At 37.8% G+C, this 16,867-nt stretch overlaps 1 protein-coding gene across 1 annotated transcript in view; it reads right to left on the bottom strand.

The window, feature by feature from the left end:
- Positions 1–16,254: 16,254 nt before the first annotated feature.
- The window catches only part of LOC139124677 (putative ankyrin repeat protein RF_0381), a 73,938-nt gene continuing 73,325 nt past the window's right edge, over positions 16,255–16,867 (bottom strand). Inside the window, exon 18 of the mRNA XM_070690799.1 lies at positions 16,255–16,431. Within this exon, the coding sequence (XP_070546900.1) occupies positions 16,255–16,431 (177 nt within the window). The remainder of the gene's footprint in view (positions 16,432–16,867) is intronic.

The following is a 16,867-nucleotide window of genomic DNA, read 5'->3' as shown; positions in this document are numbered from 1 at the left end:
AACAGTGGTATAAAGAAGGGGAAAAGAGTTCAAAATATTTTTTAAATTTAGAAAAAAGAAACTATACTAAGGAAACAATATGTCAACTGAGAATGAGTAATCACCTTAGTCAAGGTGTAAAAGAGATTTTGCATGAGATAAAAACATGTTATTCCAACTTGTATTCTACGTCTTCCTTAGATGTAGATACATCTGATCATTATGATTTTTTTCAATCATTAAAATATCCAAAAGTGCCTCCAGATAAAGTTCATCTATATGAGGGTCCCCTGACAAAGGATGAGATCTTTACTGCACTAAAATGCGCCCCAAAAATAAGTCTCCTGGTAGTGATGGTCTACCTCCAGAATTTTACTTGTTTTTCTTGGGAAGTAATTAGTGATGCCATGTTTGCCTCTCTGCACTTTGCTTATAACAGAGGAATGCTCTAAAATTCACAAAAGCAAGCTGTCATTACTTTACTACCAAAGCCGGACAAAGACCTATCCCAGCTTCGTAATTGGAGACTACAAGCTGGCTAGTAGATGTATTGCCAAAAGATTGGAAAATGTTTTTGCCGTTCATTATTCATGAGGATTAGTCCACATTTATCCCAGGAAGAAAAATTATTGACAATATTCGCTTAATTTCAGATATTATAGATTTGTGTGAAAGCACTGGGCAACCAGCAGCAATGATGTTTATCGATTTTACTAAAGCGTTTGACACCTTAGAATGGAATTTTTTGAACAAAGCCATTGATTTATTTAATTTTGGAGATTCCTTTAAGAAATGGGTATCTGTATTTTACAATAATATTGAAAGCTGTGTTCTTAACAATGGTCACTCTACTGGTTGGTTCAAATTACAAAGGGGAATTAGACAAGGTTGTCCCCTGTCTACTGCACTTTTGTGATAGCAATAGAGCTACTGGCTATAGCAGCTCGCTCCAATTGTAATTTAGAAGGTATAAGACTACCAAATGGGCAAAAACAAACCATTTCTGGATTTGCAGATGATACCACTTTAATTTTAAAAGATCAAAAATCTGTTAAAATTGCTTTGTCAATGCTTAGCCATTTTAAAGACTTTTCAGGGTTGGAAGTTAACTTAGAGAAGACAGAGTGATTGCTTTTGGGTACTTTGAAACATCAGTGGAAAGCGATGGATGAAATAACACCCACAAATGATCCAATAAGGTATTTAGGTATCTTTCTAGGCCACAATGTCTCAAAGAATTTATATCTTAACTTCAGTTGTAAAATTAAAAAAATGTGGGACAAGTTAAATATTTGGAAATCAAGAGATCTTTCTATTAGAGGAAAAGTGGTACTTTTAAAAGCTTTTGGAGTCTCAAACTTACTTTATGTTTTGAATTCGATTTCAATTCCAGATAAGGACATAAGTTGTACAAGGTCTCATTTGTTCAGCTTTTTGTGGAGGGGAAAGAAACACCATATAAAAAATGACTCGCTGATTGGAGGGTTGGAAGAGGGTGGACTACGTATGATTGACATTGAAATTCAAAATAAGGCCTTCAATTAGCATGGGCCGTACGTATTGCTGAAAGTACTGCTTCATGGGGAATAATACCAAATTTTATTTCCGTCCTTATGGGGGATTGAAATTTTTATTGAAGTGTAATTACAATATTCATAGAATGCAAACCATCATCCCCTTGTTTTACAGGGATGTTCTGAGATTTTGGAAAGAGTTACAAAATTATAGTTTACCTACAACTCCTCAAGATGCTATCTCAGAGATAATTTGGAATAATGAGAATATTCTAGTTGAAGGTAAATCAGTTTGTTATAATAAGTGGATTAACAAGGGCATCGTATATATTCATAATCTTATTGATGATGATGGTAAATTCATGTCATATGCTAGCTTTATTAGTAAATATAGTGTTTCCACTGATTTTGTAACGTATTTGGGCATTATTAATGCCATACCAAGAGAATGGAAAGATTTAATTTTGCTTGTAACCACATTTCAAATGTAGATATTTGTGAGAGGATTGTTGTGGATATTGGTAAAGGTAAAACACAGGACTTTTATAGTTTACTTGTTAAAAGAAATTTGTAAGACCTACTGCTGAGATTAAGTTTGAGCAAATGGACTATGTTAAAGATACAGAAGTAAACTGGAAACAAATTTGGCATCTTCCTTACAAAGTTACCAAGGAGGAAAAGCTTAGAGTTTCCAGTTTAAGGTTCTTCATCGTATCATAGCAACAAATCTCTTCCTTTTAAAAATAAAGTAAGAACTGATAATACTTGTGAACATTGTAGCCAGATTGAAACTGTAGAGCATTTATTTTGGCATTGTGAAATTGCACAAAAGTTGTGGAAAGCTATAGAAAATTTTTTGAAGGTCTATGTAAGTGTGTCATTTTCATGTAAGACCATTATATTAGGTTCTCCAAGTGATTCTAATGTACTGAATCATATCATACTTATTGGAAATATCTATTGTATGCAAGCAGATATACAAAAATTACACCATCTTTAATATCCTTCACTAAGAAAGTAAAAGAAATAATGGCCATTGAACAGAAAGTTTTAAGTGAAACGAAATTTTATACGAAATGGGGTATGTTTGTGCCTCTAGTAATGTAAGCTGCTTTACCTCGTACACCTGTGTTTTCTGTGTTATGTATTGTTTTGTTGTCGTTTTGTGCGCTTTTTTCTTCAAAGTAAATAAAAATTAAAAAAAAAAAAACCCAAAAACAAAAAACAAAAAAGGTAGTTTGCATTGCGTTAGAAAATTGAGCAATGAAAAACAAAGTAGTTTTAATAAGTTTGTTTGCGTGGGAGAAAACAGTGTGTCCAAGTCGACAGGACTGCCCTCCACAAAACGAATACCCTGAATCCGGGCAGTCAGTTCTGCATAGGCAGGTTGATACTCTCCACAGCACCAGACAAAGTTTTCTGGAGAAAGAATAACCAGGGATTCCTTTTTTTCTAAGTCCTTTCACAAATTCTGTTTTGCCCGACTGTGTTGGCCCACACACGAGTGCAGTGAACGGATGATGAAGTCTTGCATCCATAATTTAGTTGGATTGATCTCCTGCTGTCAAAATGTGTACGATTTGAATCAAGTCACGCAGTGGTTGATGGGAGTCGGATTTATCGGCCAGGTTTTTAAGGGTCTATATCTTTCTGCTTTGTCTCTAACGTTATGCACTTGAACAAGATGATTTGCCAGTCTGACCAGATGTTTTTGCACGACATCCAGGATAGGGACAATTCTTTCTCACTCGTGGTATATCAAACGGTTTGCTTACTTTCAAACTCTTCTTTTTTCAATTAATTATCTTTGAATTACCTTTGGTTTAAAAAAAATTGCCGTAGATAATATAAGAGAAAACACAAAGATGGACGAAGAACATGGGCTTTGAAAAGTGTCGATTGTTCACAATCAATCTTAACAATGTTTGCAGAATGACACCCATCATACCAACCGAGTGAATTACATGAAAGCACTCTCTTACATAGGCCAGGAATACCTCATTGCGTGAAACAGGAAAGAGACAGTGAGGGGAAATGGCCCTCGGGGCAAAGGAGCCTCCTGCCTTTCATAAAGGGCCTACATGAATTGCATTACAGAAAGGTAAGGGGAAGATCAATGGATAACACATCTTCATCGAAGGCCCTCGGGGCGCGGGGGCCTGAATTTTGGCCCTTTGGGCAAAGGGGCCATGCTTTTTATTCCTTCCCATTTCTCAACATACATGCACACACAAACACTCTCTTCCACACATACAAGGACAAAACACCATTTTCTTCTTTCAAATCACTCCATCAAAGTGATGGATTCTTTAATTCCTGTTAGAAAAAAGAACTTATGTAAACATCTACCAAAAACATTTCATTGTCAAAAAACTGATGCAAACATTCATAATGTTTTTAAAACCTTTTTCTCTATTTGTCCGGTCACCTTTTTTTCTGAAATTGAACTTGAACAAAGAAAAGGCAAATTCTCAGTGTCCATGAAAGTATTGAGTAACCAAATCAATTACGTACTTTTCTTCCTTGTTTTTTTTTAAAGAGTCAATCGTTTGTTTGGACTTTGTTTTGAATTTGTGTCCAAGGGAGGGGGATACAACAGTTACAGTTGCAGTGGTTCTATGGACTCCATCAGCCAGGACTTTTCGGTTGATATAGAGGTAGGAAAATCCACACTTCAGTTGTTGATAAGTGTACATGTGGAGTCCATGTAGACGGAATTCCCTGTTGGTCACACTCTGGTCACACTTGGAATGGAGGACGTCGACGTCCAGATACAACTCTTTGGTGATGGCTTTTTGCCAGAGGTCCATTTATCTTTCTTTAATGAATTTGACTTTGTCAATGAAAAAGTATTATTCAGTAAGAACAGCACATGTGATAGTTTGGTCCTCTTATTTTCACTTAGTTTAGCCTGTATTATGATATCGTGTCTTTTTTTAATGATTAAGCTATTAAGTAGCAGAAGCTGTACTGGCAGACCTTGTTTAAACATGTTGACATCAAACCAAATCATATCAATGAAAGGAGAAAGCTATGGGTAAAAAGTCATCGAAAGATGACACAGTCCCCGCTGTTTACATTGTTTGGAATGTTTAGTAGCTGTAAACTACTGATAATTGTGTTAATATTGAATTCTGAGTATCATTAGGCGATTTCTGAAAAGTCTTGATTGTTTCGTTTTACATCATTTCACCGCTTGGGGGCGCTGCCGGTGGGGGTGGATGATTTTATTGCGTCTGCAAGGAAATGTGAACAATGGTCTGTCGATAGGCAATGGACAGCGGTAGCGACCGATACAGCTGTAGAGCGGCGCGCGGTGAAAGACTGAAATGAAATGGGGATTTCTGTGAGAAACTGTAAAAATAAGATAACCAAATTATGTGTGGTAGTTGTAACTTTCCATGTATGATGAATCGAGCAGGTGACGTTAGTGGTGCAGTGATTAGACATCGAGTTGTCTCATCGGCAATGGCGCTATTTGGTGCCGTGGCGAAACGGCAATTTGCCGGATAATGTCTGATATCAGTGTTTACAATATTCTAATCTATTCGTCCCGTCATGACGGACCGTCTGATCCCAAACAGATAACTTTGTCAAACAGCCACATTTCACAGCACGTGTTCACTGTGACGCGTGATCGACGGATTAGTATATCGGTTCTTGCTGCTGACACAATATTGTTACATTTTATCAGAAGCTGGTCGCGTAGTTTAGAGTGATTCAGTCTTATTCAAAATACACGGAGAACAGAAGGTGCCTATCAGTGCCCCTTTTGAAGCGGGCTTTTGTATATTTTTGCAAGATAAAGCAGCCAATTTAGTAACGTATGCCGTACGCAATGACCGGCTCAATATGCATTCAAAATTATTTCGTTGCGTGTAATTACGCAAGTACGCAAAATTTTCCGCAAACGGAAACTGCATCGAGTAGTACATGACACGTATGCTGACAAATCACGGGATGAAATACTGGTAAATATCTCTGCATGTGTACTGATCCAATTTCATCAAACAATCACAAATTTCAATCAATCAAACCAACAGTCATTGACATGTCAAGCACGCTGTTTCTCACGCAGAGCCCGCCTAAAACGTTCCCATCCACGGCACACTACGTGCCTACTACGGGCAGGAGACATACCAAACCAGACAGTTAAACTTGAACGAACTCCTGCTGCTACCACCATGAAATGACTCACAATTCGTAAAGGAATATCGGGAAAAGGCGATTACATTAGAAAAAATAGTGCACTCTAGAAAATCAAATCATACCGATAAAATCTTCGTATGAGCAAACTAGGTCTCGTTTATACCTCCATGTGAAAACAATGCCATGGATTTGTTTCCGAGTCGAGTATGCATTAAACGTCAAATTGATTGTTTTGTTTGCTCGTTTCTTTTTTTTGCACGTTAACAAATGAATTAGATCAGGAAATTTGAAGACGACATAACACTAAACGAAATGGTTTTCGGAACATGTAGTTACACTCTAGAGGTAGCTACCTCCATGCACTCACCCATCACACGCGTCTAAAATCACTCTGTTATAATAGCAAAGTTGCACCTCCATGCACTCACCCATCACACGTTAACGCGTCCAAAATCACTCTGTTAGCAAAGTTGCACATGAAAATACACCTACCTTTTCATCTGTCACGAATACGTAGGGTAAAATGTCCTTTACGCTCAAGACAAACAGAATCATTTGAGCATCTATGTGCGTTGGGCACAATCAATAGTAGGGCGACATAAAGCTGATCAGCTGTGAGGCATGTGATCACCAGCGATTCAAATCGTCTGACCATACCATTATTTTACGGGAGCCCGCATAAACAACCGTAGTGCTTGTCAACGATGACGTTTAAAACTGACGAGATGACATTTTTTGCAAATTACTAAAGCTTTCTGTGGCTCTCGTTCATCACGACAGACAACGCTTGACGCCTAAAACTCCTAAAACTGACCAACCGAAACCGTCACCAGTCCTGCGAAATACCTTTTGGAATCGACTACAACCTTTGCTAGCGTCTCCCCCATAAATAATCGTACAGTCCGGTGATTTACGTCATCAGTGTATTTACATGATCCAAACATTGGCTTCAGATTCGGATTCAGAGAAAAAAAGTCTGAATAAAAGACATCAAGAGTAATTTTGGTGACTAAATTGAATTATTTTGAGATAATAAGGACTGTGCATCAAGAGACCATATGGTACTACATTTATGCCCAGTTACAAAACGATCGCTTCACAGATGCCACAGAAATCGATGATGACAGGTGCACGGACGGAAGGACGCCGGGACGGACATGACCTAACCCATAAAGTCCCCACTTGCGGGGACTTAAAAAGCAATTTCCTAGAATTATCTGTGTATATAATATTTCTGTATTTAAAAGTTCTTGTGTGGGGTAGGGGTGGGGGCTTCAGTGTAAAGAAAAAAAACAGTAATAGAAATAAGGTTGTCCAAGTGCATGGAGAGATACCACATACTTCACAAGTTGACATGATTTCCTTATACAGTTGGCTTTATTTCTTCATGGTGACAGAAACAAAACATAAACTGAAAGGTACCGTCTAAGTATTGAATCATAGTTCTGCTTTCAACGGATCTTCAAGCAATATTCCATCCTCTTTTCCTACTCTGTGACCCAAGGATTGTTTCTCAGTGACAATAAATTACTTTATTACATGCCTCGTATATCGAACGTCTCGCTCCCCATAAAGTTCAATGGTAACTCGCCGATGATGTCGCGGGCCGCATAGTCATCACTGGACTAAAAGTGAACCGGAACTATTTTCAACTTGAAAACTTTTGGATGCAAAAGTCTTGAAATTTCATGTTTTGCACAGAAAATCCGGTTTTTGGAAAATTTCGCATAAAATATTGATAAACCGCATAACAGTAGTTTAAATACATCAATGTGCCATTTGATGACGAAAATCGTTCTATTTTTAAACCGTTTTTCGTCTAAAATGAATATAAAGCATTTGACTATATATTTTGTCAATAAACGTAAATATATTTGGTGCAAACTGAGTAAGTGAGGCATGTAATAAAAACATTATAGCCCAAACATGGGACTATGTACCCTCGGGGCATGAGACCATTTGCCCTCCGTTATGTCGGGCAAATGGTCACCTACCCTCGGGCACATAGTCCAATGTTTGGGTTATAAGATATAGTATCTTTCAGGTATTTAACCTAACTTTCCATGATGAATACTTAGATGACTGCCTTGGAACATACAAATATTGCTATGGATCCATATTACTTTCCTGATGTATCATATTAGTTGTGAAGCGAGGAAATGTGTCACTGGCACTGATGATATCGTCTCACAAACAAAACGGTTATTCTCCCAAGCTTTGAAAATGTCCTTCAAATATGTCCAAATATGAGTCAAGTTTTTTTTGCAGAAATGATAGTCCATGACGAAAAACCTTTGATGTTGAATGTTTCCTCGGACAGATACAGTGTTCTGGAAGGAGGACGGGATTGAGTGGGGTAGATGGTCACCTGTACGTTACTTGAGACATGATCATTTCACTGGCATCAACCTATGGATTAGTTTCTAATGACGAAAGTCTCACGTGTACAACCTAGTCATCCACTTTATTTCTTGGCGATCAGCAGATTGGAATCAACAGCCACCTGAAAAGAAGATAAATTATCAGAAGAGTGGTTATCGTATTGTAATGAAAATCATGGAGAGTTAACAGCTGAATGGAAAAAAAAATCTGAATCTGCACCAGATTTTGTGATTAACCCCTCATATGATTCTGTATAAGTATAGTGGGGAAGGTAATAGATAAAATTTAAAAAAAAAAAAACAACCAAAAACATAATACAATTAGGTGATTTTCTCTTTAAAAATCATCATCAAAATAAATAAATTTAAGAGGGTAAACCCCGGGGGTAAACTAGCTGAACAAACAGCCTCATGTGCGGCAGGCTTAAGCATCAAATGTAAGGTGACACTGAAACCCAAAGGAAATTATGCCGCGTTTTGAATGAGAGCTTGCATAGTTAAAGAAAGCAATTAATTTACTTATATATCCTCTGGTTTATACTTGTTATAAATTCTGTTTCAGACCTGTGTTCCTAAGGTAAAAATAAACCTATAAAAATGATGATAACTGTGAAAGTTAAAATAAAGTGACAAATCAAACTAAATATCTAAGAGCATTGAAAACGCAGTCGCTTGTGGTTCAATACACGGCGAAGGCTGCTGTACGCATTAGAAAGATAGGTCAATCTATCTTTTTTGTCATGTATTTTGACGGCATTCGCCGTGTATCGAACCGCAAGCGACTGCGTTTTCAATGCTACGGGCCAGGCTACGGGCGGTCATTTTGCACTGTCATGTGATCTCAACACGCGCGCTTTAGTCAAAAAGACGTGAGGAAAATGACTTTCTCCGGCGCACACGGTGAGGAATTTGCCTCGCGAGGCAAAAAATATCAAACAGGTTGGATATTTTGCTCAACGCCTCGCGAGGACAAAAACTCACGAAAAATCGACCGCACACGAGGGTAAACTAGCTGAGCAAACAGCCTCGAATGAAATTTTGCTCAGCTAATTTCTCTCGTGTGCGGCAGGCTTAACGTCAATGAACTTTGAACTCAACGCAGAACAAAAGTTGCATAGTAGACTTTAAAAGCCGGGCAGCTAGGCGTTTGCTGATTGCTTAACAACTTTGCGTGAAAAAAAATCACGTCTGACATTGTAACTTGTTAAAGAAATTGTAATTCTGCAGTTTACCACTTTATCAGGATAAACATATTCAATTTTAAGAAATAAACGAAGTTTGTGAACATTTATAACCAGACGACGGATCAGATAGGAGACGTTTGAAATGACATCAAAACAGCAACCGATTTCGATTGCCCCGGCCGACCGCCATAATAAACAATAGACTCAGAAACAGCATACAACGCGGACTTTGTACATAGAAAGTTTTCGATCATGCACACTGAGTGACTGTCGATCAAAAATTTGTGACAAAGTCTATCTCCCTTGCTAGACATTATCATGACCTTGTCGCGTGTATGTGACCCATTGCATCTGTTTACAAAGAATGTGCTTCTGGTTCTAGCATTATGCACAGCTTCCGGTTTCTTTCTTACAGCAGTTTAGAAAATTACTGGACGTGTCCTCTACTCGACAGTAAGATTAGAAGAGGGCAGATTTATTTTTTTTTGCTTGTTTTAAGCGGTTTCCCCCTTTCTATTAACCCAAGATCAGCAGGTTCACTGCGGTGCCGTGCCGCATGTTTATCAAAAGAAATTGTTGTAAAGTTTCAACATCGCTGCGATAACTTAACATCACGAATCGATTCAGGACCTAATTTTCAAAAAAGGTCAGACCTTCTCATATATGCACCATCAAAGGTATAGAAAACAGAACATTGACTTGAACCTTCGACCTAGTCTGCACATCGATTAGCTCCGGACCCGTAGCCCCATCGGTGCAGTGTGCTATGTAGTACATGTCATGACTTGTAGAAATAACCAACACTTTAACCACCGAAATAAGCATTTTAAGCAACACCTGTGCTGCTTCTGTGATATTTCATTAATTTTGTTTTCCTATCATTATGGTAAATGCAGTTTTATAAGTTGAGGCATTGATGGACAAGTAATCACACGGTCAGTCCCTCTAGTGTAGAGGGACCGTGGTGCAATCAAGACGTTGAACGTGTGGTGTTGAATACAAACTATCACTGTTTCACGGGTTGAACAGATACTGCAGATTGTGAGTGACTTCTGACTTTAGATCCGACTGAAATGGTGATATAATTTCTATGGTTACAGAATTGTAGAAGTGGAAAGATAGCCCGATGGAGGCCTTCTAGTTAGTTGTGCACAAACTCGGCATAAGTCCCATTGCAGAACGATCGTGATGTCACCTGGGTTGATTTCGAATGGAACAATTGAAACATTGTAACAATTTCACAGGGCCCCTGGATGATTGACAGGTTACCCTTTGTTCTATGCTGGATTATTTTGGCAGCGGTCGACAAATTTCACAATTTTCTTTCCATGAAAATCGGCGGTTAAAACACTCTTCCATACGACAATTTTCACTCTAAATCATCGTCGATGAAAGGGATTCACTGCTATTCTTTTGAGAAGGCAAGGAGAGGATAAAAATTAGTACCATACTTGTGAAATCATCATAGTTTTTCACTCCATGATACTATGAAGTACACACGGACGGTATCACTCGCGCTACTTCTAGTGCTTGCATAACGATGTTATTTTATCGACTACCGTAATGGATATGTCAGTTCTCTTTAAAAATTGATAGATTTGATCCATTGAACTTCAAAAATTAATAAATTAAACACTGTTTTTCAACCTCTTCCTTCAAACTCGTATTCATCGCTTAGTGTCACGTGTTCACAGACAACATGCACTGCCTCAAGTGACACTAGCGCCGTAGCGGTATGCTCGACGGCGCGGTACAGTACGGCATCGCTCCTTTAGTTTACATTTAAAAGGCAGAATTTCACATTTCTCATACTACCTACTCCTTTATCGAACATAGTAGAATGATAATATATCAATACAACACTGTTGAAATCGTGAATGTACATGCCCCACCCCGCTTGTTTGATAGACGAAGCCAGGTCGGGTCGATACTGCATATCAACATAGAAAAAACTACATATATTTGGTCGAAGAAAATGAAAAGTAAATGACCATATAGCAAATGAACTTACCACATTATCCCTTGACTCTTATCGTCCATGCTGACTGCAAAGAATATCACTTGTTGCCTGTTATTTGCAGCAAAGTCGGGGAGACTCGCTCATATATCCAATGTGACTGCCGTACCGTGTACATCACTCCCCTGCTATGAATACGCTCCAAAAGCAGCCATAGGATTTATCTTCATCAAGTCAGAGGCTCGAAGTCTGCTACCTTCCCAAGTTTTTCAACTTTTGAAGAAAGAGCTTATGTGCCACATTCCTACGTCTCTTGGCAGTGGTATTAGGTTATTAGTATTATAACTGCTATAAAACCTAAAACAACAGCAATTGCTATTTATTTCAAATATCTTTGATATGGTCAGCTGTATGAAAAAAGGAAAATTATTATACCAATATGGGTATTTTTCGACGCAATGTTTAAAGATGTAAACAAAATTAGATAAAAATGCAAACAAACTAAGAAAATGAAATTAAAAGTACGATTATAATGAGACAGTAAGACAATTAACCCTTTGCGCTCTGACTGCCCCCCCGTACTCTATGACGTCATCGGACAATTATGTCAGAGCTGGGTTCAAAGGGTTAACTAAGAACGAATCGCAATGAAATATCATACAGTAAAATGGAGCAATGTGAAAGGGCCAGTAATGTTAACTTTCGATAATTTTTTCACCATTTTTGTTTTGAATGTCAACCATAATTCATTGTTCTACTCCCAAAAGCATGTTGCTGTACACAGTTTTCAGCTCGTCGTCTCAGCTCACGCGTGTGCATACTTTATTGTTATTCTTGAAAAGTTAATTCTGGTCAGGACTAGAATTAACATGTAAACAATATACCTTGCATTTTACATATATAGACGCTATGTTGACGTGCCAAATAGATGGTGCTTCAACATTCTTTTGGGAGTAAAATCAGAACTTGCCATTGACATAAAAATAAAAATAATGAAACAATCAGCATTACTGACCCTTTAAGAAAAGTGTTTTGGCACTAATGTCACCCCATATCCTAGTAACATAATGCGTGACAAGTGTATTTTGTCATCTGCACCGCCGACTTGGGTTTAACATTCTAGTTGCAAGTGTACTTTACGTATCGTTACCGATGTCGTCCCTTTCGATAGCAAATGATGATTTGGTCAAACTTCTCAGACCTTCGCGACCTCTTCTCCCAAAGTGTAACATCAAGTCAAACCAGACCTTTCGTTGTACACCAACGTTGTGTGCAAGTTATAGGCGACGTCGACAATTTTCAGGTCACCACAGGTGATAGGCGCTTTATGTGTTGTCGTGTCTTTGCCATCTTTTTTCATGGTCTTGACCACGCCACGAAATACATAGTTCGCCATCTGAAAATCTCTGTTGTGCATGGTATTTATCTTCCTGTGGTATGGTTGACCAATGATGTGCATGGTGATTAGTTGATGCTTGCGAACCAGATATGTAAGGAAGGTTTGTTTTACAATTTTCCATCTTCTTTTAGAGCTGATACAGCGGCGGTGAGTCTGTTTGACAGCTCCTAAAATTCCAATTTGTAATTTGTAGTGTTTGTAATGAAGCCACTCTACCGCAAAATAAACAATGAAAAATCACCTTAAATCGCACATTTTTTTCCTTTTTGGTTTTTTGCAAATTGATTCCAGGGGAATAATCTGATATCATCAGTTAGCATCAGCGGTCATAACGTACTGTATATGACTCGCTGTATATTTATCACTTGTTTTCATCGCTGGCAGTTGGAAAAAAATAAAGAAATGAAATTACCTTTCAATACTCGTACTCATTTGTTTGATTTTTTTTGCAATGTATTCAGAGAGAGAGAGAGAGAGAGAGAGAGAGAGAGAGAGAGAGAGAGAGAGAGAGAGAGAACGAACGACACGAGTGCATCCGTAGTGAATCGAAGACAAAGACATTACATCGATATTGTGCATAATTTTCAAGATTTATCGTTTTATGTTTAACATGGTTTACTCCATAATTTCCCTCCTTTTTGAACCCCCATGATTCCTTTCGTTTCTAACTTGTATATTTATGCTCGCTCGTGGTCGTATTTCTGGATAATCGGATACATTATCAATAATAATCTTAGGAAAATTCGCTCGTATCGTATCATAGTATGAAAAGTAGGAAGACATCTTTTGAATAACGTAATCAGATTTGGTGAACATAATTTGTGACATAGTAAACTTTTTTGAAGAGGTATCATCCATGCTCAAAAAGTGCACTTTTCATTAACAACTTCATGATTATTATTATATAATAATACACTCCTGCAACTTTCAAACCTACCGCTGTGACATGTTACCATACCAACATAATTTTTTTTTCGGTGCAGGAACGCATCAGCTATAAAACACAAAGAAATTCAATATATTAACCATTGAAAGAACAAATCCGGACGGTGTTTTTTTTTTGTCTGAATCCGGCCTTTTGAAGGTACTGTTGGGTTATCAAGCAAAATCCAAATGGAAATATGGAAAACATGTAAACATGTAAAGAAAAGATGCGCTAGCATACTGTTGTCTAAATTCTCGCGACGTTGAATAAATCCTGTCTTACACGGAGGGGCTACATGGTGTTGAAATGCATTATTGGCGAAATCAAGAATTTCAGATAGTGATCCCACAAATACTTTAATCAAAAGTGTTATCGCTGTCACGAATTTACTTTACTTTTGTTGCTGTAATCGTATGTGTTATACCTATAGTTATCCGCCATCTAAAAAAATGGTCAACCGATCCTTTTATAGCTCACATAGGTGGTAAAATCGTACTTAAGGTACTGAGAATTGTTACAGAACCCAATTGTATATTTCATTGATCATGTGCCACGCCTGAATAATTTTCATCTATTTCTATAAGCTCTTTTTAATGACACGGCAACATGATACAGTTATGCACAGGTGGCAACCAGTCAATTCTGTTCTCAAAAATGATTTTTCAGATAGCAATGAAATGAAAACGTTGCAATGTTCATTTTACAATAGACAGTGGCATGGTCTATGATTTTACCACAACGTAGATTGTTGCACTTAAAGGCACCATAGCACGCATGCAGCTGTCTCGTTATCTACTTTTTGAGTAAGTAACCTCGACACAGGCCTTCCTTTATCTACAGAAATTTCCTGTTACAATCGGCATGTAGATTAAATTCTAAAACTCAAAGGACCAGTTGGTGCTCCATTGAACACCATGGATACCACGCTTAAGACGATATTTCAAGCGTAAATAGTCTCATTCCATAAAGAAAAGAACAACGACACGATTATCTTTTTGGAAACGAAATCTTATTTTTATTAAGTTAGATTCCTGTGATATTTCCTGTAACATCTGTCTGTTTGTCTGCTTTCGCTCCATCATTTTCAGACTGCAACTTTTATAGCACCATCATGCCGCTACGCACGTACCAGAACACATTTCTGGGTTGTGTATTTCTTGTCCTCGCTGCAATTATTCTGTACCTGGGAAATGCATCATTCGTAACCAAGGCGAACATAGATCTTTTCTTTCCGAAATGGAGACAACAACAACAGCATCAAAATGAGGTATGTTAAACCGTACTTTATTAGCTGAGAGATTTACTGATTTCATTACACTTAGGCCTAAGAAAAAATATATATAGACACAATATTTATGTCGCAATGAGTTTTTATTAAATATCAGATACCTTTCTTTGCTTTTATTAATACATTAAATTTAGTATGGCTGTGCAATATGTATGTATGTATGTATGTATGTATGTATGTATGTATGTATGTATGTATGTATGTATGTATGTATGTATGTATGTATGTATGTATGTATGTATGTATTTATGTATGTATGTATGTCTGTGTGTACGTAGTACATACATTCTACATAATACATACACATGCACAACCTCACAAAAATAATGCAAAAAATTTGGCACAATTATAACAAGAACCATTTATTTAATAAATCACTAAACTAGTGTATACATTTATTCCATCTTTAGGCTATCACTGTGCGAACAGAACGGATAAAGAGCTATGATCATGAAATTCCTCCCGCCGATAAATCCGTCGAAAGATTCATCCAAGGAGTACAACCAGACTTGAGCCGACAAGATACAGAACGGTTGAAATAAGTCTACTACGCATGCTCTTTCAGAAGTTAATGTTAAACAATATATATTGCCTATAAAGACGAAAGCTGCTGGGGGATGTAATTCTCAATTTCAAAGATTCAAAAACGCCATTATGATGTCTCTTCTGACAAACCGCACTATGGTCACAACTCCGTTTTTTCTGCATGGTGGACATGTACACGGATACACGCCCGAACATGTCAGGCCTTTCAATAATACATTCGACGTGAACTCTTTAGCCAAGCTCTTGCCGCTGGCAACAGTAGAATCCTACAAACTGGTTTGCAACCGTAGCAATACAAAAGTCATCGGATGGGGAGTCGCGGCGGAAGATTACGAACACTGTAAAGCAAAGCTTTTTCGTGACATCATGGGAATAGATCTACCCGCGGCAGATGACTTGATAGACATGCAATACGGATTTGAAGAAACTTTGTCGAAAATAAAAGACGTAAAGTGCGTTGCATTCACCACCACCACTAAATTTTTACCGAAATTTGACGATCGTTCAGAAAAACGTGACATGAAAGTTGAAATATCTAAATATTTTGTGAGATCTCCAAGGGTTACACATATTGCAGAAGATTTGACCGAATATATTTGCAACGGAGAACAATATGTATCCTTCCACTGGAGAAACAAATCAGCTGAAACACCGTAGGTATATTTTTGCTACACCTGTAGAAAACTGGGCCCCATCATCCATGGGTTTAAATCGTTGCTTGTCTGTGGGCGCCTTTAATAGAGGACAACTACAAACATACCGCCTAACACACTTTTGGATTGCATAAAAGCTCAGCATAGCACCTAAAATCGTACCATATTCTTTCCGATCAGGATTTATGCCTATCATTAAATTATTTGTTTTTTTCTTTCTCGGCCATATTTGTCAATTCAACTCCATACGTTTCATATGCACGATTAACACATTTATAGTTAAAGATATTCCTTGTCGTAGCAGTGTTGGTTATCGTCGTCGTCGTAGCCATGATCATCATCATCATCGTTCTCCTCCTCTTCCTCCTCAACATCACCGTTACCATCACCATCACCATCACCACAACCACTACCACCACCACCACCACCATCATCATCATCCGTTATCATCACTGTCTTCGTCGTCGTAACCGTCGTCGTCGTCATCATCAATTATGTCGTAGTCATAGTTGTAATAATTGTCTTCGCCTCAAATTTGCGGCGTAGGTTTAGACAATTGCGTGGCAAATTTTGTATCTTTACAATAATCAATACCATTAGCCAACATAATCGAAGGTATACTTTGCACCAACTCCACGATTTACAACATTTCCATTCCCCTTCGCTATCAATATTATACGCTTCACTTTCTTTTCAAGTGCAGATGTTTCTTCAGAAATGAACATTATCCAAACCAATGTGCTGACTTGAAACCCGAAATAAGGCGATGGGCAGAAGTAGGTGCTGAAGCATTGTCTAATCTAATGAAGAAGGAGAACATAAAATGTATCTATGTAGCATGCCCTCTTTGGTCCTTGGTAAGTCTGTTTTGATCTTTGAAATGACTGATTGA

This window comes from Ptychodera flava (assembly GCF_041260155.1).
Source record: "Ptychodera flava strain L36383 chromosome 23 unlocalized genomic scaffold, AS_Pfla_20210202 Scaffold_24__1_contigs__length_23054250_pilon, whole genome shotgun sequence".
Classification (NCBI taxonomy): Eukaryota; Metazoa; Hemichordata; class Enteropneusta; family Ptychoderidae; genus Ptychodera; species Ptychodera flava.
Note: the sequence above shows the minus strand (reverse complement) of the source record. Positions and strands in the feature narration are given on the sequence as shown.